This window comes from Candoia aspera, chromosome 5, assembly GCF_035149785.1.
Source record: "Candoia aspera isolate rCanAsp1 chromosome 5, rCanAsp1.hap2, whole genome shotgun sequence".
Classification (NCBI taxonomy): domain Eukaryota; kingdom Metazoa; phylum Chordata; class Lepidosauria; order Squamata; family Boidae; genus Candoia; species Candoia aspera.
In genome coordinates, this window is record NC_086157.1 from 97,201,294 (window position 1) to 97,221,323 (window position 20,030).

The following is a 20,030-nucleotide window of genomic DNA, read 5'->3' on the forward strand; positions in this document are numbered from 1 at the left end:
ATGGAGTAGCCTTCACAATTAATAGTAAAGTGGCTAAAGCAGTGCTTGGATACAATCCAAAAAACAACAGAATGATCTCAATTCAAATTCAGGGCAAGCCATCTAACATCACAGTGATCCAAATATACGCCCCAACCACAGATGCTGAAGAAGCTGAAGTAGAGCAGTTCTATGAGGATCTGCAGCACCTACTGGACAACACGCCTAAAAGAGATGTTATTTTCATCACGGGAGACCAGAATGCTAAGGTGGGCAGTCGAATGACACCTGGAATTATAGGTAAGCATGGCCTGGGAGAACAAAATGAAGCAGGACACAGGCTGATAGAATTTTGCCAAGACAATTCAATGTGCATAACAAACACCCTCTTTCAGCAACCTAAGAGACGGCTTTATACATGGACTTCACCAGATGGACAACACCGAAATCAGATTGATTACATCCTTTGCAGCCAAAGGTGGCGGACATCTATACAGTCAGTAAAAACAAGACCTGGAGCTGACTGTAGTTCCGATCACGAACTTCTTCTTGCACAATTTAGGATCAGACTAAAGAGATTAGGGAAGACCCACAGATCAGCTAGATATGAGCTCACTAATATTCCTAAGGAATATGCAGTGGAGGTGAAGAATAGATTTAAGGGATTGGACTTAGTAGATAGGGTCCCGGAAGAACTCTGGACAGAAGTCCGCAACATTGTTCAGGAGGCGGCAACAAAATACATCCCAAAGAAAGAGAAAACCAAGAAGGCAAAATGGCTGTCTGCTGAGACACTAGAAGTAGCCCAAGAAAGAAGGAAAGCAAAAGGCAACAGTGATAGGGGGAGATATGCCCAATTAAATGCAAAATTCCAGAGGTTAGCCAGAAGAGATAAGAAATTATTTTTAAACAAGTAATGCGCAGAAGTGGAAGAAGACAATAGAATAGGAAGGACAAGAGACCTCTTCCAGAAAATTAGAAACATGGGAGGTAAATTCCAGGCAAAAATGGGTATGATCAAAAACAAAGATGGCAAGGACCTAACAGAAGAAGAAGAGATCAAGAAAAGGTGGCAAGAATATACAGAAGACCTGTATAGGAAGGATAACAATATCGGGGATAGCTTTGATGGTGTGGTCAGTGAGCTAGAGCCAGACATCCTGAAGAGTGAGGTTGAATGGGCCTTAAGAAGCATTGCTAATAACAAGGCAGCAGGAGACGACGGCATCCCAGCTGAACTGTTCAAAATCTTGCAAGATGATGCTGTCAAGGTAATGCATGCTATACGCCAGCAAATTTGGAAAACACAAGAATGGCCATCAGATTGGAAAAAATCAACTTATACCCCCATACCAAAAAAGGGAAACACTAAAGAATGTTCAAACTATCGAACAGTGGCACTCATTTCACATGCCAGTAAGGTAATGCTCAAGATCCTGCAAGGTAGACTTCAGCAGTTCATGGAGCGAGAATTGCCAGATGTACAAGCTGGGTTTAGAAAAGGCAGAGGAACTAGGGACCAAATTGCCAATATCCGATGGATAATGGAAAAGGCCAGGGAGTTTCAGAAAAACATCTATTTCTGTTTTATTGACTATTCTAAAGCCTTTGACTGTGTGGACCATAACAAATTGTGGCAAGTTCTTAGTGGTATGGGGATACCAAGTCATCTTGTCTGCCTCCTGAAGAATCTGTATAACGACCAAGTAGCAACAGTAAGAACAGACCACGGAACAACGGACTGGTTTAAGATTGGGAAAGGAGTACGGCAGGGCTGTATCCTCTCACCCTACCTATTCAACTTGTATGCAGAACACATCATGCGACAAGCTGGGCTTGAGGAATCCAAGGCTGGAGTTAAAATTGCTGGAAGAAACATTAACAATCTCAGATATGCAGATGATACCACTTTGATGGCTGAAAGCGGAGAGGAACTGAGGAGCCTTATGATGAAGGTGAAAGAAGGAAGTGCAAAAGCTGGCTTGCAGCTAAACCTCAAAAAAACCAAGGTGATGGCAACCAGCTTGATTGATAACTGGCAAATAGAGGGAGAAAATGTAGAAGCAGTGAAAGACTTTGTATTTCTAGGTGCGAAGATTACTGCAGATGCTGACTGCAGTCAGGAAATCAGAAGACGCTTAATCCTTGGGAGAAGAGCAATGACAAACCTCGATAAAATAGTTAAGAGCAGAGACATCACACTGACAACAAAGGTCCGCATAGTTAAAGCAATGGTGTTCCCCGTAGTAACTATGGCTGCGAGAGCTGGACCATAAGGAAGGCTCAGAGAAGGAAGATAGATGCTTTTGAACTGTGGTGTTGGAGGAAAATTCTGAGAGTGCCTTGGACTACAAGAAGATCAAACCAGTCCATCTTCCAGGAAATAAAGCCAGACTGCTCACTTGAGGGAATGATATGAAAGGCAAAACTGAAATACTTTGGCCACATAATGAGAAGACAGGACACCCTGGAGAAGATGCTGATGCTAGGGAGAGTGGAGGGCAAAAGGAAGAGGGCAAGGTGGATGGATGATATTCTAGAGGTGACGGACCCGTCCCTGGGGGAGCTGGGGGTGTTGACAACCGACAGGGAGCTCTGGCGTGGGCTGGTCCATGAAGTCACGAAGAGTTGGAAGCGACTGAACGAATAAACAACAAAAGATCCCTATTGTTGCCCTATAGCAGTGTTTCTCAACCTCAGTAAATTTAAGATGTGTGGATTTCAATTCCCAAAATTCTGGGAATTGGGGCTGGCTGAAGGATGCTGGCTGGGAATTCTGGCAGTTGAAGTCTGCACATCTTAAAGCTGCTGAGGTTGAGAAACACTGCCCTATAGTTCGCCAGGTGAAATATTCTTTGCAATTCTATCTGGATGTAAGTTTTCAGTGAATGTGCACTTACCCCACTCCACATGTGAATAATCTAGTGTGGGATGCATTTTTCTTCACAATCTGCAGGGTCATGCCTTCATTCTGAATATGTCCATCAGATATAAGAATAATGTTGCGCTTGCATTTAGTAGGGTAAAGCAAACTCAGATAATGCAATGTCTTCCATAAGTCGGAGTCTCCCATTGTAGCTGTAGCTGACTAAAAGTTAAAAATAAAAGCTAAATTAAGACCATCCTCTCCGAGATTTGTCAGACCTCAAGTCCCATAACTGACTGTGTTGTCTTGGAATTTTAGGATTGTAATTTTATGGAATGATAATTACATCAAGAGGTTTCCAGGCTAGGGATACTGTTTTAGACAAGTGGTATTCAAAGGCATCCTGTCTCTGATAGTACACTTACTGTGATACACTCTTTTAAAGCTGTAGAATTCATTGGAGAATCTTCAGGATTGGGAAAAAATTCCACAAAATCTATAGAGGGGCAAAAATAAAACTTTATTTATATATAAAGGATATATCTTTATTAGAAATCAGTTATAATAATTACAGCTTCAGAATTCAGAGCACAATCCTATATATGTCAACTCAGAAGTAAGTTCCACTGATAACATGGAGCTTAGTCCTGGGTAAGTGCAGGATGATCAAATGAGGACTCAAAAAATCTTCTGCATGGAAACTGGCCCGACCTCTAAAGAATATACTAAAGATAAACATAAAATAGAAAAAAGATGACATAGTTTCACAAGAAGTCTTACTTGTCCCAAATTTGATAACACTTATTTTGCTTGTCAAATGACATGAGTTTAGAGCATGTAATGCAATCTCCTTGGCTTGCTGGATTGCTGAACCTGCCATGGAATTGGAGCAATCTAGGCAGATAATAGCTTCACCGTGGAGGCTTAAAGGATCAAATGGGTCTTCAAACTCTGGTTGAAATACAAGCATGCAAGCCTAAAAGAAAAGAAATGGGGGAAAAATCAACTAAGGATAGGCTATTTTAAATGACAGGCCAGCCAAGACAGAAGACATACCACAGGTCACTAAACCTGGTATTTGCTGTGGTTGAGAGACAGGCAAGTGACCTATCAGGACTCTGAGTGTCACCAATTCCAACATCCTGAAAATCTGTCTGAATTCAGGAAGCACTAAGCAGCTTAAACAGGAAGTACAAGAAGGGCTGGTGGCTTAATGCTATTAGTAAATGCTATTCCACTTACTGTTGCCTGGGAATTCTTGCAGGTTCCCAGAATTTCTTGGAGATGGCATTGTATCCAAGCTGGACTTACAGATCTTTCTAATCAGTAAAAAGCAATTGTATCCCAGTACTGGTACCAGCTTCAAAGGATATATTTTCTTCAGGGACACAGCAAGCAAAGAAAGGGCTTATTCCTCTTTGACCCCACCAATTATCATCCTCTCACACACACATCTTTCAAACACACACACACACACACTTTTAAATGCAAAGACATATTTAATATCATGTCTAATGTGGTCCTAAAAGTAGATACTATTATGTATCATAGCATTTAAATTTTAAAAAATAAAAAAATCACCTCACTATTTTCATCTGGATGTTTTTCTACCCACATTCTGGGCAAATATACATCACCAATCAGGATTTCCAATGCAAAGCCACTAGTGTCCAAGGAACTGCCTTCAGTAGTACAAACCACTGCTTTGCAGTCTGTTTTCTAAATTAAGGGAACATGCAGGAAAGAAAAAGAACAAATGCTGTAAGAAAACCTGTATTATTGCAACCTGATCTTTTCAGATATATCTGTTCAGCTACAGGCACTGATAAAAGGGTGAGGGAACAAAATCTTGCAAAATAGGTTTTAACTATCCTGAAATCTTGTCCTCCATTCTCTCTTCATACTTCTCCACCAACGTGCTGAGCAAAAAGGGGTTATCTCTCTTTAGATTTTCATTTCTTTTTTTTTAATTCTATAAACACTAGAGCAGGGTTTTTCAAACTGTGTTTTGTTGATGAATTTGATGGGGTTCCATGAGAGACTAAGGGCAACAAAGAAAAAAGTTTGCTCGAACACAGCCCATTTTCTATCACTAGGACTCTGCCTCTTGATCAAGGTTCTGGGAAGTTTCTTAACAACAGGTTCTGCAGCCTGAAAAAGCTTGAAAGCCTGTTGATACCTTCCTCTTGTGAAAAGGTGATAATAATTTAGCAACAACATTCACAGTCTAATCTTGGAAATAAAAGGAATTATTCTGGCAAGACTGCCTGATCTAAAATACTGTGCAGTGGTCCCACACAAGAGTTAATTTTTATGAAATTGTGCAGAGCCTGATTTAGAAACCTTCACACTTTTTCAAGCTATTTATATTTTAATGTTGCATTCAGTGATTTGCTTACCTTGATATTAAGCTGGTGTGTCCAACTACTAATGTTATTAATTTTGAAGGGCATTTCAATGGACATTTCTAAACTGAACTCTCTGTCATAAGATAAAAGAAGCCACATACAGGTTAGGAGTCAGCAGAGATATAATACAAACTTAGATAAGGAGGCAGATGTCAGAGTTTGTTTTTTAAAGAATCCATTACTGGACCCAGAGCCATAGCATGTGTTCTTTAAGCTTTTGAAGGAAGCTATGGGCTGTCAGCTAGACTAGAAAGTTGACAACGACAATGGCAAACCTCCATAACACACCAAGGAAGTTGCATGGATGGTAAAGGACTTTAGGGAAGTTACAGAATGTTCATAAACAGTTGACATGCTCAGGTAAATGATTATGTAGACTTAAGATATCCCATTCAGAGAAACAGGTTTTGGGTAGCGTTGCAAGCCAATTATTTGATATTTATTATTATATTTTCAGCAGCAGGGTGTCATTCAGATTTCGTTCCTCAGGAAAAAAAATTATCCATCCATCCATCCATCCATCCATCCATCCATCCATGCCTTCTCAGGCCTATGAAATGTGTAGGGAATAAATCACTTTCTTACAAAGAGGACATTTTTCATTATCATGAATGCTTCTTGCTTGTACTGGTGAAGGCATGACTGACTTCTTTGTCTCCACAATCTCACCTAAACTGGAGAATTTTCTGGAAACACTAGGAGTCTGAGACCAAGGTGCAGCTAGAATTGGATGAGGCAGCATATACTGTATTTTATTTGCCCCAAATATTATTTGATTATCTTAGGTATGTTGTTATATAATAATCATCACAGCATCAGTCCAAGAGGTGTACAACTCTGTTCATAAGACTTACAATTCTGCAGGGATCATGCAGGGAGCATCTGTATTAGTTACAGCTGTTTGTGATCCTTAGAGGCAATATTACTAAGTGCCAATAAGCTAGAACATACTGTCTTTATGTATAACTAGAAGGCTTTCCCAAAAATATTTAGACAGCTGCTGTTGTGGAACAAGATACTGAACTAGTTGGATCCAGCAGAGATTATTTTATCTGAGTTTTAACCTGCAAATAGGAAAACTGCAGCAATTCACCAACGTACCTTTTTGCTTCTGCTTCTTTAATGCAAATTTTCCTTACTGAATCCTAGTCAAAAGATAATGTTAAGTGATGAAACATAATGCTCTGGAAGATAACATTTATCTTGGCAAGACAACATTAGTAGAACTTATTCTTTCTTTTATCGATCACTTTGGATTTTCCAGTACAAGAGAGGTACCGTTGAGATTCAGCAGATACTTAATAAAGGGAACATTATTTTAGGACTTCTCCAAAACCACATTCTACCTGTTAAGCACATTAAGTCCAGAACAAAGTGAACTGTTATAAAGATAATTTGCTTGCACAGCTATAAATGCAAACCATTTCACTAAGCACAGCACAGCTCTGACTATATAGTCTTGACACTTTATAGCAGTCAACCATGCTTCCTTCCGCTGTCTTCAAAGAAGAATAAGGGAGTTCCTGTAGTGTTTAATTAAACTTGAAGCACGTTGGTAGTATTATTAATTAGCAATTTCTTAGTAAAAGCATACTAACCTGTGTGTTTTCATTTAGGGCTTTGTCTTGTTGCCAGGGAGCCACAGCAGCTGGCAAGTGAAAGCAAAGGCTTCCATTCTCATAACTGAGCTCTGTGATGTAGGTGATCTTGATAAGCACCTTTGTTGAAGGTGGCAAGTTTCCAACAGAAACAGTAAAAATGTCCTATGAAATAACATTTCAATTGTTTATAAAATTATGGTTTTACAAACAATAGTACAAACAGTAGTACTGGACAGTAAATGTTATTAATGAAATGTAGTTTAAGGATAACTTTGCAAGCAAAAGTCCTTGTTTAATCCCTGACATCTTAAGGGAGGGCAGAGGAAGATCCCTTTCTGAAAACCTGGATTGCTGTTGCTATTAGATGGGCACTGATACCCAGAACAACAAACATTCTACCTGAATTCACATGTTGCACAGTTTGCTTAATCATGCTTTACAATAAATGTTTACTGGATGGGTTTACACATTACATAGGCCATAAACTACTATTTACAAACCAAAAGGATTGAACCATGTTTTTGATTTGACATAAGGCAGCTTCCTTAGTTTTAACCCTGAAATATATTTAATTGCAAAAACAAACAAACAAAAAAGATTACCAGGAATGACTCATGATATATCTTATCTGAGGCCTATGCAGATGTTCAAACTCAGGTAGAAAATCAGGGCTGTGACTTCTAGCCCTTCTTGAGGAATCTGCTCTATGATAGTCCTCCCTACCATTTGAACTTTTGATCTAGTGCTATAAACATGAAATGTATGAAGATGTCCATATAATTGGACACATATGCTGTAATTCTGATGGCAATCCACATTTGCTTCCAGTATATTTGATGTCATTGATGTCCTTACACAGAGTACTATACATATACTCAGTGTTCACATCATCAGTACATTCTCAGAGAACAATCAGCATGTGACAAAGGCACATTAATCACATGACAAGACCAGATACATTGTAGTGCATTTTGAGCTAGGTAAGAACCACAGAGAACAAAGCACATGAAGACTTTTTCCTATGTGATTTGTAAAAACTGTATTTCAAAATAAAGTGTTTGTGGCAACACCAAATGCTTCTTCATAAGTTCGGATACCACAGAGCTTATTCTGAGCATGCAGGCTTATTCTTCTAGGAATGGACTTTGAGCAGGTAGACCTCCCAGTAGTATGCAGAATTTCTTATTCAAGGAAACTGTAGAGAACCCGAGGAAGGTTTCTTCTGATCTGCTAAGCTGGAAACAGGACAAAGTTCCTGCCCATTCCAAAATTCCCACCTCATTCTGCTGATTCTTTGGCATAAGCAAAAAAGCAAGAGGAAGAGTTTCTCTTACCCAGCTAGGATACAGAAGAGATAAAAACCGTCTAGATAACTGTCTACAGTATTGAATGGAGGCGAAATGTATACAGCTGTCCTATGATGCCTCTTCCTCCAATCTCTCTGTCTCAATAAGCCGAATGTGGTTCAGGGGCACCAGATACTCTAGACACATGTCTAGAGAATGTATGTATGCACACTACTATTTTCTGTTTAGAGACTAGTGTAGTTTCAGAAAATGAGTGGAGTCCAACATGTGTTGTTGTCATAAATTGTACAATAAATCACTAAATATCACCTACAGGTGCATCCTGATCCATCAGATAAGCTCCATCTCCTCGACCAATGGCCTCTCTGTATTCTTGATGTGCCTTTTCCTTTTCTTTAACCTATTAACATTGAATATAATATACAATAGTTATCCTGGTTTGAAAGAAAATAAAGTACATAACATACATCACTATGCCACACTCAGTAATAAATCTGGAGAAGCAGGATATAGGAAGTTGGTGAGATAATGTAGACAACCAGTGTATTAAGTGGTAACTTGCATGTCATAATAAGTTGCCATTTAGAGGATGATTTCATTCTAATTTATTGGCAACAAAGAGACGATAAACTTTTAAAAATCTAATGTAGGTGATTCTATCAGAAAGGATGTCCTGCTTAACTCCTAGGTAGAAGGAGAAAACCTCAGAATGTAAGTCTAGAGCCTCACAACTCAGAATAAAGTCAAGACCCACAACTCATATGGCAGCTAATCTCACTGTAGTTCCCTCCCTCCCCCTTCCTCCCTCCCTCCCTTATTCTTACAGTATTCTTATTCTTTTAAACATTTTATAGTCAGGAGGCAGCTAGCTGGGCATATACCTTGCTACAGATGCCCACTGAATTATTTTTACTTTAAAATATTTATTATTCTCTTCTAGAACACAATGTCACTTATTCTCATATAAGTAATATAACTTATTATAAAGCTGGAGGCTCTGCCATTACTATATCTAGGGTCCAAAATTATCTTGTTCCACCACTGTTACATTTCCTCTTAAAATACTGGACTGTTCTTTAGAGGAATGCAGTTCAAGCTAGCAAAAATCAACACATCTGAGCAGATCTTTTCCTCTCATTGCTCTTTCAATTAATATCAGAGCCTGGTAGAGTTGGGCCATTACTTGGACCACTAGGATGGTCAAAGGACTCCCCAAGCCAATACTCTCTATAGCAATTTATCTACTGCATCCCTAGCAATAGGGAGACCAATACAGGAGAATATATATGAAAGACGGCTGAAAAGAATCAGTGTCAGCCTTCCCAGGCAGGAAACATGACCAGATGAGCTAATACTACTTTATTGTAAGGCCACATTAACAGAATCTTGCAAGTACAAATCTCTTGCCATCCTTTTTACAGTCTGAGAAGTTAGGGAGGGTCTTTTCTGAGACTTTCTCTTCCCATTATGCAGCTGCAGGCTTTGCCCTCTCTTATCTGATCGTTCCCTAGGCAGATCTCTTCCCCCATCCCCCAGGGTCTTTCCCACATACCATTACAATCAGGCATCATCAAAACCAATCAATTACATGCTTTCACTGTGGAAACAATAGCTTGCTGGCTTGGAGGATGTTATCACAGTTCTCTTGACAGCCTAGAAAAGCCTCCCCCAACAGGCTGAGAGCAAAGGGGATTGCACCCAACAAATCCCAAGTTAGGAAATATTGGCCTACAGTCATCCTTCTTTCTGCCACTGCATTAGCTTACCTCTCCTATGATATGCTTTCCTTTAATGAACGCTTCAAATCCACATACAGCAGCTGTGTCATCCAAAGGAAAGACATATTTGGCCTCAATGTGACTCCTTGTTTCATTTTCATAGGTCTGAAACACCACAACCTGAAATATAATGCAATATATTTTATGCCTTAGTTTGGACAAACAAGTATTTTTATCAATAGTGCTTCCATCCCAGGATTAACATTTTCAACATGATTGAACACAGCCTGAAGAAAGAGAATACAGAAAAGTAGTAAGTCAACTAGTTCTGATTTTACATAAATTAAACATATGGTACTATAGGATGCTTGAAGAATTAAAAATACAATTTTTTGAAGAATTAAAAATACCGTTTTTGACTAATTAAAAATACCATCCATCAAATATATGTTTACACTTATATGAAGACTTATTCAACAAAATAGTCAGCATTGTTAGGAAAAACAAAAAACAAAGCATTTTACCTCTGCTACAAAATCTATTATTCTTCCCTTGATTCGAATATCTTTAAGAGGAATTGGATTTCCAGCTCTGTCCAGGAGACCAGCAGAAATATCATTCAATAGACCATGGCTTGGTACTGTATAATCTAAATGAGAGAAGTCAAAGGTAAGCCCATACTGTAATCAAAGTCTGAAATTAGTGGCCCCTAGAGACCCCTCTCCCTGCTGTTCCTGGGCATTTCATCTCCTAGTTTTTCTTTCCTTGACGGCTGCCTCCTACAACTTTCTCCTCCCCTAGTCCCCCACCTCTCAATGCCTCTTGCCCTCCTTTCTCCCAAGGATTTCATCCTTTACATGTGTGTGTGATGCTGAATCGTGGCACCTTCTGACTGTGGGCCCCAAACCTGTTCTCAATAGTGAAAAATTAGTGAAAAATGCTCCCATCCCCTAGTTTTCTGAACCCTAACCTTCTTGCAGTTAAAACTCATTCTCTATTCCCCCCCTTTTTTATTGTTCAAAGGACTGCAAGGTCACAGGCTGGGTGGTACCAATTATTTTCAGCCTTTTTTTCCTTGTGCAGAGAAATTAAAAACAGACCTGCTAAGTCTTATAGAGGTGTAACGCCTATATTTTAACCCTGAAATTGCAGAAAACAAAAACAAAAAAATGCAAATTCAAAAGTCATACTGCCAAGGATTGGCAGTCTGCTGGTAAACTTCAGTATGAATCTTGGGGTACTCTGAGGGTAGCAACATGGAGACTAAAAGCTATGGACAGCTCACTGCTGCTCTGGTAGGAAAACTCCTGCTGTAAATAGGAAACAAACTCCTATTCAGAGAAGAGCAGTTTTAGGGGATACCTAAATTCCACTTAGTTCAGTGTAACTGCTTTCCCTTTTTAAAAAATGTAGAAAAGGTTTTAGAGATGGACTCAGATAATATGATTTTATTTGTGAGGGGGACAAGGGTTAAAAATGGATATTTATCACTCACAGATCATATTTGGCATATTTCTAGAGTACCAAGCTAATGTAGATGTATTTTTATCAAAAGTCTCAAAAATAAAAATTTCAGTTCCAGAAAATACCAAAGAAACAGACTCATTGTTATTGTTTGTAAATTCAAATATTATTTCTCACCTTTAGGCTGGTCATGATGCTCGAGAGAAAGCATCTGGTTTTCTAATTCAGTCTGAATTATCGGCTGGAATTCTTTTACTTTGTCATTAACACAAGAAAATTGAACCACGTATTTGATCTTGACCTGACTGGTTCTGTACACTACAAATTCATCATCCTTATTGGAAGAAAGGAAACACAACATACATTTTAGGAACCTCACTAGAGCAAAAATATAGATACATGAGCTGATTCTGAAGGCCTATTCACAGTTGCAAAAAGTCAAGTTAGCTAGGGAAAAGTTCAGAATACTTAAATACTATACCAACTTAGCAAACCATTGCTTTCCTTATGAAATAGGACTTTGGCGAACTACTTCCAAACAAGAAGTTAATTGAAAGTCCATTGGCCACACAGGACCTTAAACAAGGTCCATCCCTTCCCCAAGGCCTATTCTCTCATATCTGGTTAGAAATAGCACATGCTATTTTTTCCTTTCTGCACTTTTAGCTTTTGAGTGTTAATACATACTACCTTAAGAACCCAAGAGCCATCCTGCAAGTTAGGCTGAAATAATCAGTTATATTGCAGATAGGCTGAAGCATGTCTAAAACTTCTGAAAACTCACAAAATGATAGTTAAGCTAAGCTAACAGCTCTTACTTTTAGCCACTGGTTCTACACTCATTTTTAACATTTCTACCATTAGCTTAATTAAACAGCTTGCCTTTTCTCTTCCTTCTAATCTAGATTATTTACAGCCAAGTGGACCAAATACCTCAAAAACAGATGTGTCATCTTTTGTCCTACTGACTCCATGCATACTGTCATAACCTGATAGTGCTTCAGTTATATAGCAACTGTGCCACTCGTTTGTTTTCCAACAAGTTCCAAGTGCTACGTCACAAATGACCAACAGTCGAGTTCCATCTGTTTCACATGGGTGGGAGTACTTAATGCTTGTCCTATTAAAAAGAGAGAATGTCTGCTTATTCCAAATACTTTTTTCATAGCCATATTTTAGATTAACTATTTTAGTTACAGTATAGCAAAAGGCAAATTAGCCTTGTCAATTGGCCTTGCTGTCTTAACCACATTAGTCTGAGCCTTACTGGCTCCATTTGGACTGTCATGTTTTACACAACAGTTTGTAAAGCAGGGATATGCAACTTTTTCATGACCAGGACCACATGTAGTTTTTGGGGATGTGTTGAGACTGGGGGAAAGAGAAAAGTTACCCTGGTTAATATTTGTTAGGTCTATCTACAAAAACACACCATTGTCTCATGTCTTAAATCATCTTGAAAACTACTTATGCTCTCCAATGGACATTTCATGTCAATTGGTTATCTGCTCCCCACTGGCCTTAATTCAAATGTGAAGCTGAGGTAAAGTGTAAGGATGACCTCAGCAGGAAGGTATGGGCTTCTAGAATCACACTGGCTTTGAGACCTGGCAATTGGTCAAAGTTCACTAAAGGCTGACCTGAACCCATTCTCTGTCTCTGTTTCTAGATACACTGGGATGACAACTTCTAGAATTTATCTTGTTTGCCATCTTGTTTGGAATGCTGAGAGCCGTAGTTCCAACACATCTTGAAGGCATCGGATTGGAGAAGTCTGCTCCAGTCCAATGCCAATTCTCTGTTCATTACACCACCCTGGCCCACTAAAGTATTTATGTAGGAAACTATGCTAACTCAATGCATTTTAGTCCAAACTATTATAAACATAGTAAAGGTAAAGGTTTCCCTTGACGTAAAGTCCAGTCGTGTCCGACTCTAGGGGGCGGTGCTCATCTCCGTTTCTAAGCCTTGGAGCCGGCGTTGTCATAGACACTTCCGGGTCATGTGGCCAGCATGGCTCACGGAACGCCGTTACCTTCCCGCCGAAGCGGTACCAATTAATCTACTCACATTTGCATGTTTTCGAACTGCTTGGTGTGCAGAAGCTGGGACGAGCAACGGGAGCTCACCCCGCTGCGCGGTTTCGAACCGCCGACCTTCCGATCAACAGCTCAGCGGTTTAACCCGCAGCGCCACCGCGTCCCAAACGCGGTGTTATTATAAACATAACACGTACAATATTGCTCCTCTGAAAAAAAGATTTCAAATATTACCTTATGGAATTGCTGAAATAAATGCCACTGCCCAAGTACCCAATATCTGTTCTTTCTAAGCCATAGTCTTCAACTATCATCTTTGGCAGAAGGAGTCCTCTAAAAAATAAAAGATTAGCATGGTAAAACATATTCAGATGCAGGATTCAATATTTCTATATTAAATTAATTTTGAAGTTTTTTGGGGGGACAGGGTAACTAAGGAAGAAGGAGCCAACAGCATGTATGGGCTCTAGCAATTTTCTCATTCTTCTCCTTCCCACTGACCTGCATCATGACTAATCCTCCTCCTCCTCCTCATCATCACCATCTCTCAGGACCAAACTCCATATGTTAAATGCGTAACATACAGCTGCCTTTCCATTTTTTATTTTAGAGAAAATGTCTGTTGAAATTAACATATTCAGGAGGGAAGGTTTGAACATTTCCTGCTAAATTCTCCTCCCCTGTGCATGTTTTTTTTTTTAAAAACACTCAATTGGACTCAGTTGATTGAGTCATCACATCTTGAAGTAAATTTTATAAAGAAATGTAGCTTGTTCCAGAATAGGGAGATTGTAGGAGATCCAATGTTTTAGATAACAGTGGGAAGGTACAGGTCTCAACCTCCTCTCTAAGAAGTACTCTGAGTCTTCACACTCTGATCATATATGACTCTTGGAAAAACGGCTTTGTAATTCTCATTGTCACCAGCTATCTTCCAGGGAGTGCCTCACCTGGTATCAACTCCTCTAATTCCAGAGAGATAGGACTCCCTCATCCTGCTACCTTTCTAGCAATTAGGTAAAAGTAAAAATAAAAATCTATAGCTACCTCTTAGCTGTATAGAGTCAAGACATGTGACTAGAGCTATTCCACCCCATGGGAGATGAACATTCTGGCAAGCTATAGACAAAATTAAACTGTATTAACAAAAAAGATGGATTTTTAAGGTTTCTTTTAGCCTGGAATACAGAATGCAGATAATCAATACTGAAAAACATTCTTGAGAAATTTAGTTCCAAAGTTTTGCATTGTATGAAAAATATTCTACAAGATTTGGATGATGTAGAAGATCAACAGTTGGAAAAAAAAGTGGCAGTGATGCCAAATACTCAAAGGACATTGTCAGGGAATTAAATTTAAATTTAGTGCTGAAGCAGAAAGAACAATTAACACACAGGTGTTAAGAATGAATACTTAACCCACAGGTGTATGAAGAAGTAGCTGAGTCATGCATGATGCAATCCTCGTTGGGATTGGATAGGGTTAATATAAATGGGAGAGTCTAGAAGCTCACTTGCTTTGCTGTGTCTGTTACTTGATGCACATTGTTTTGTAAGTTAACCTGCTGTATACATAACCTGCTGTAAATAGACTGTATATAGAACAAGAAGAAAAGGACTGTCTGTATTTTTTCTTGTGAAGACTTATTATCATGACAGACATACTGGATTTGGAGTTAGAAAGAGAATTGGATAACATTGTTTTTCTGGAATATGAAGAAAATTAAGAAAAGGAATTTGGCTTAAAAATTTGGAAGGTCCCAGGAGACAACTTGGGGTTCTTAGGATGAGAAGATGAAAGAGGAGATGGAGAAAGTTCTCTGTATAATGTTAAGAGATATAATAATACTAAATGGTGCTTTGGTTTATTTTGAGGTGGGATAAATTCCAGTTACGTTTGTGTGGATTTTTGATGCTAAGATAATTGCTTTGCCCAGGATGTTATTCTCACTTTAGGTTATATTGATATTAATAATGGTAATATATTTTAAATAGTAATAAGATATTTCTTATATTTGATATGAGATGAAGATTTTTTTGTCAATTGGAATGATTAAATAAGAATATTAAGAAGTATTGGAGTTGTGCATTTTATAAGACAGTATCTTTTTGAGATGAGATAAATCTTTGATTATGGCTGGTATGGATTTTGGTGATTAAGATGTTAAAAGAACTACTCAGGATGTTCTTTTTATTTGATATAATACTAATATTGATAATGGAAATTTTATAAGAATGTTAAGAATTACTGGGGAATATGTATTGTGATCCTAAAGGTTTTTTAAACTGAATTTATAACAGAATTTATCATTTGTAAGTTTGTGGAATATTTAGTTTGAAATAATAGTTTGATTTGTATTTTTTAATAAGAGTTAGATATTTTATGTATAGGGTCTGAGAAGATAGCGTAAGTTCCAGAAGACAGTGTTCTGAGGGGAGCCACGTGGAGGAAACTTTTGCCGGAGAAGCTGGGTCCCAAAAGCAGTCAGAAAAGGCAGCTGGGCGCTTCTGCTTCTCCCATGGGGGCTGGGTGAAAAAGTCAAAAGGTCGGTGTGGTGAACTGGGAGAGGAGGCAGCTGGGTGAACGAATGCGGGCTGGGAAGGCTGGAGCCTGCTATGGTGGCTGGGCTTGGCTGGATCTTTGCGTGGGTCAGCTGGGACGAGCTAGGCTGGATCTTTGCATGGCTGGGCTAGGGAGTCTGGAGCTGGTTGCAGCACCAGAACTGCACAGTTCTGGGTCTGCTTGCCACTCCACAAGGCAGGGTGCAGGGCTTTCGAAATGGCAGAGATAGGGGGGAGATAGGTGGCTTGGGGGAGTTGAAGCACCCCTGCAGTTATAAGTGTGGGCAGGCTGCCAAGCACCCGAATTTTCATCATGTGACTGTGGGGGTGCTACAACAGTCATAATTTCGGGCACAGGACATAAAGCTATTACACTGTCGTAATTTCAAACCGTCGCTGAATGAATCTTCATTAAGTGAAGACTACCTGTAGTTAAAATTGGAGTAAGACTGATGTATTTTTATGTATATCTTTGCTGTAAAGAGTAGGAAGTCATTCTTTTTGTATGTTTCTATTTGTTTCTGCACTTTTTAGTTCTTCCCTTTTTCCTTTAGTTTCCTTTCAATCTTTTTCTATCACTTCATGTTTTACCTTCACTTTGAAAACATAATAAAGTTTCTTTAAAAAAAAAAACAAATTACAATGTCCTTCTGATTTGAGGATTGAGCAACTGCAGATGAATGGAACAGGAAAAGGATCTAATAAAACATATAAAAATAGATACAAGGATTTCAGCAGTGCACAAGAGGCCACTGATCTGTAAAGAGACTAGAAAGGGATATGAAATTAGTATAATTCCCTGAAGATCCCCAATAAAATGTTTTCTTTAAATCATACAGGGAAATTAGAGACAACTGTCACCAAGAGAAAGGGAATTTAAAAATTATGAGATTCATAGTTAAAACTAAAATGTTCCTATTCCAACAGAGACTAGACAACCCTGGAAACAGATGCTCCTTCTGTTTCAATTGTTACCGAGATGTTCCTTTTTCCAGGAAATCCCAATTTAACCAGAAGCTCATGGGAAATGTTCTCCTCCTCGATATCTTGGCCCATTAAGAACGAAGGTTCAACTCTGCTTTCTGTTTATATGCAGAAGCCCATGGCTGAGAGAAGATGCGTACTAAGTATGACTGAGCCTGTCTGGCATGGATGTCTGAGGGCTGTGAACTTTTCACAGAATTGTCCTTTTGCCCTATTGCCTTATAGCTTTGTCCCATATAAAGTAAAACAAAGCAAACACACAAAGTTTCAAGAGACAATATAATTCAAGCTGTTACCGTGACAGGATTCCTACAAAGTTGCAAGCAGATGATGCATGGAATAAAGACTGAACATTGCCAAGATTTCCTTCAAAGGCCATTCTTTCGGTTATTCTGCTGACTTTATATATCTGCAAAACCTGTATTAGATTTTCACTGCAAGAAAAATCAAAATTAAAACAAGTAGTGCATTAATTTTCATGTAAAAAAATGTATAGGCCAGGCCACAGTAATTCCAATCACAGAATCCCAAATGCCATTGAAGCTTCTGCTTCTTGCAGAGCTTAAAGAAGATAAGAGATTCCCACAAGTAAATAGCCATGACAGGAGCATAAACTTTTCTACAGCAAAGGCTACACGTGGCCTTTGAATGCCTGGCCAAGGGCCACCTTTCAAAAAATAGTGGCTGGGGCCAGGATAAACAGTAAATTTCATTTCATTGGATTGTCATCTTCCTTCTTCTCTCACAATAACATTTCTATTTCATAAGAACTTTTGGACATTTCTGGGGGCCAAACCCTAGCCTTAGGTTGCATGCAGGTTTCTGGGAGGATTCAGCAAGATGTTTTGGACACAGCTGGGGGGAAAACTCTTTTCACTCCACCACTTCTTGACCATCTTCCCTATTTCACAGTCCCTGAGCGCGTGTGTATGTTTTTGTTTGGATTTATTTATGGTTCAAACTGCTATCTCTATCACCACCACCACCACCACCACCGAATTCTGGTATAAGGAAGAGCATGTGGCTTATCCTACAAGCAAGATCCAAGTAAGAGAAAGCTACTTCATGGCTTCTCGGTCATAAAAGTTATATAGTGAGTAAGATAGTGCATTTACACAGGGCAGAGTAATTAAATGAGTCAAAGGAACAGGATTATTACCAGGGGGATGACTAAAGACTAATAGAACATGATAATTCAATATGGGACTTTGCAGAGCAGGAGCAGTTACCATATAGTAAAAACTTTCTAGGCAATTGGCACATCCCTTGGTGCCCACCAGGCTTGAGGTTCCACCTTACTTAATTAGATTCTTTTGACTTAACACATTTTCAGATTATTTGAGAAGCCTTTAAAGTGCCTTTCTACTCTCTCGGCATAGCTAACCTCAAGCAAAATCTTTATTCCCAAGAATGTTGGAAATGTGGCCTCTAGGGAAAGCAAGGGCATCCTGCAGGGCTAGCAGAAGAACTACTGTTGTGCGTTGCCATGCCCTCTATGGCAGCTATGCTTTGAGAATACCTTTTACAGATCCTGAAGATTTCATATTTTGCCTACTGGCTCAGAAAGATATTTCAGATATTATTTGATAATAGAGTATCATAAAGAAAAAAAAATGGAACCTGGGCAATACAAATCCTGAAATCCTGTATATCAGAATGGAAAGTCACCTGGTGTTTTGGTCCAGCAACTGTTTGACATTGCGAAATTCTTCACTTTCCACATCTAGAGCATCAATCCTGCATCTCAAAGCCCGATACTTAGAAAGGGATGATGAGCTAAGAACTGACGTGTTTATTTCATGAACATTCAGCATATCTCTAATCAGCTGTAAAAGTAAGATGGAATCACAAGTTGTTACATTTCTATGACAAAGCAAAGGTTACTTATCAATTACAGGTAATTAAAATATTTATTCCACTTTTTGCCCCTAAGAAGACTGAAAAGTGTGAAGTAATGCAGCTCAGCTGCTTGGAGTCTTCAGAATAGTACCTCTGAAGTATCCTTTCAAGTACGATTTTACAGTTCTATGATATAAGCTGAAGTAGTGAAATAAATACATTTATTCTAATGAATCAATGGACCCGAGTCTTTAATATGTTCCTGCTAAATTAATAGCCCACATTATAAAGGCATGATTAATTCACTTAAAAAGTCTTTTGTCTCTATCCCACGGAATGTATAAAACGGGCTGTGTTTCAACTTCTGTATGTTGGAAGTGTAATATATTGGAAAAGACACTGACTTATGTTTTGCATGTTCCTACCCTGCCATCATTTCACTTTAATTAGTAAGGTTGTAATGGTATTGGAAAAATTAATAAAGGTTAATGATGTGAATCTAATGTTAAATTACATCTGCAAAATTTGGAACCAATCAAAATACAAACATGAACCAAGGGTATCCGTGTGTGTGGGTGTGTGTACATGTGTCAAAAAAGTCAGGATAGCAGCTGCAACCATGCAAAAGAAGCTTGCCCCCTTTTTGCGTGTTGTATAAAAAGGGGTGGGCTTCAATCACATTGTTGAAACCATCATCTTGACATTTTTTAACCTCCCCAGGACATCCCCGATGTGGACAGCAGCTATGATTGTTTCATTCCAATGGAAAAAGTCCTATGGGACCTGACTGAAAACCCTGAACTGCAGCATGTTTATATTTGATACATATTATTTTTTTAAATTAATACCTTGAAAAATCTGATTAATATGATTCCATGCAGTCAAATTTTAACTTGTTTATGGCTTGAATTCCATTATACATAGATTTTTTTTTTGTTTCTTGCTTTAGTCCTATTTTTGCATCCTATTCTTTGTCCTTTTATATAATTTTGTTTTTGGCTTTTATTTCTAATCCTTTCAATTATAGATTAAAACCAACTTTAAAAAGAGAGCAGCTAACCATCTGCTGAGGTTCAACCAAGTATTCTAGGTTGAAAGCCTATATTCACCAGCCACAATTTCAACAACAGTAGGGCACAAAGGAATGTCTCCTTAAGAGCCAGCCTGATATACATTCCGGATAAATTGCACTGCAACTGCCACAATTCCTAGCCCCTGGCCATGCCTCAGAGAGGGAGCAATTAAAAAAATCAACTAATCAAAT

The 20,030-nt window shown here is 38.7% G+C and overlaps 1 protein-coding gene across 1 annotated transcript in view; it reads right to left on the reverse strand.

The window, feature by feature from the left end:
• The window catches only part of PARP4 (poly(ADP-ribose) polymerase family member 4), a 52,585-nt gene that overhangs the window by 20,902 nt on the left and 11,653 nt on the right, over window positions 1-20,030 (reverse strand). The window contains exons 9-23 of the mRNA XM_063305800.1: window positions 18,596-18,753; window positions 17,224-17,361; window positions 13,617-13,715; window positions 12,277-12,463; window positions 11,521-11,677; window positions 10,404-10,528; window positions 9,928-10,059; window positions 8,475-8,561; window positions 6,852-7,016; window positions 6,355-6,398; window positions 5,245-5,326; window positions 4,427-4,564; window positions 3,626-3,821; window positions 3,271-3,341; window positions 2,880-3,067 (exon numbers count right to left, since the gene is read on the reverse strand). Of these exons, the coding sequence (XP_063161870.1) occupies window positions 2,880-3,067; window positions 3,271-3,341; window positions 3,626-3,821; window positions 4,427-4,564; window positions 5,245-5,326; window positions 6,355-6,398; window positions 6,852-7,016; window positions 8,475-8,561; window positions 9,928-10,059; window positions 10,404-10,528; window positions 11,521-11,677; window positions 12,277-12,463; window positions 13,617-13,715; window positions 17,224-17,361; window positions 18,596-18,753 (1,967 nt within the window). The remainder of the gene's footprint in view (window positions 1-2,879; window positions 3,068-3,270; window positions 3,342-3,625; window positions 3,822-4,426; window positions 4,565-5,244; window positions 5,327-6,354; window positions 6,399-6,851; window positions 7,017-8,474; window positions 8,562-9,927; window positions 10,060-10,403; window positions 10,529-11,520; window positions 11,678-12,276; window positions 12,464-13,616; window positions 13,716-17,223; window positions 17,362-18,595; window positions 18,754-20,030) is intronic.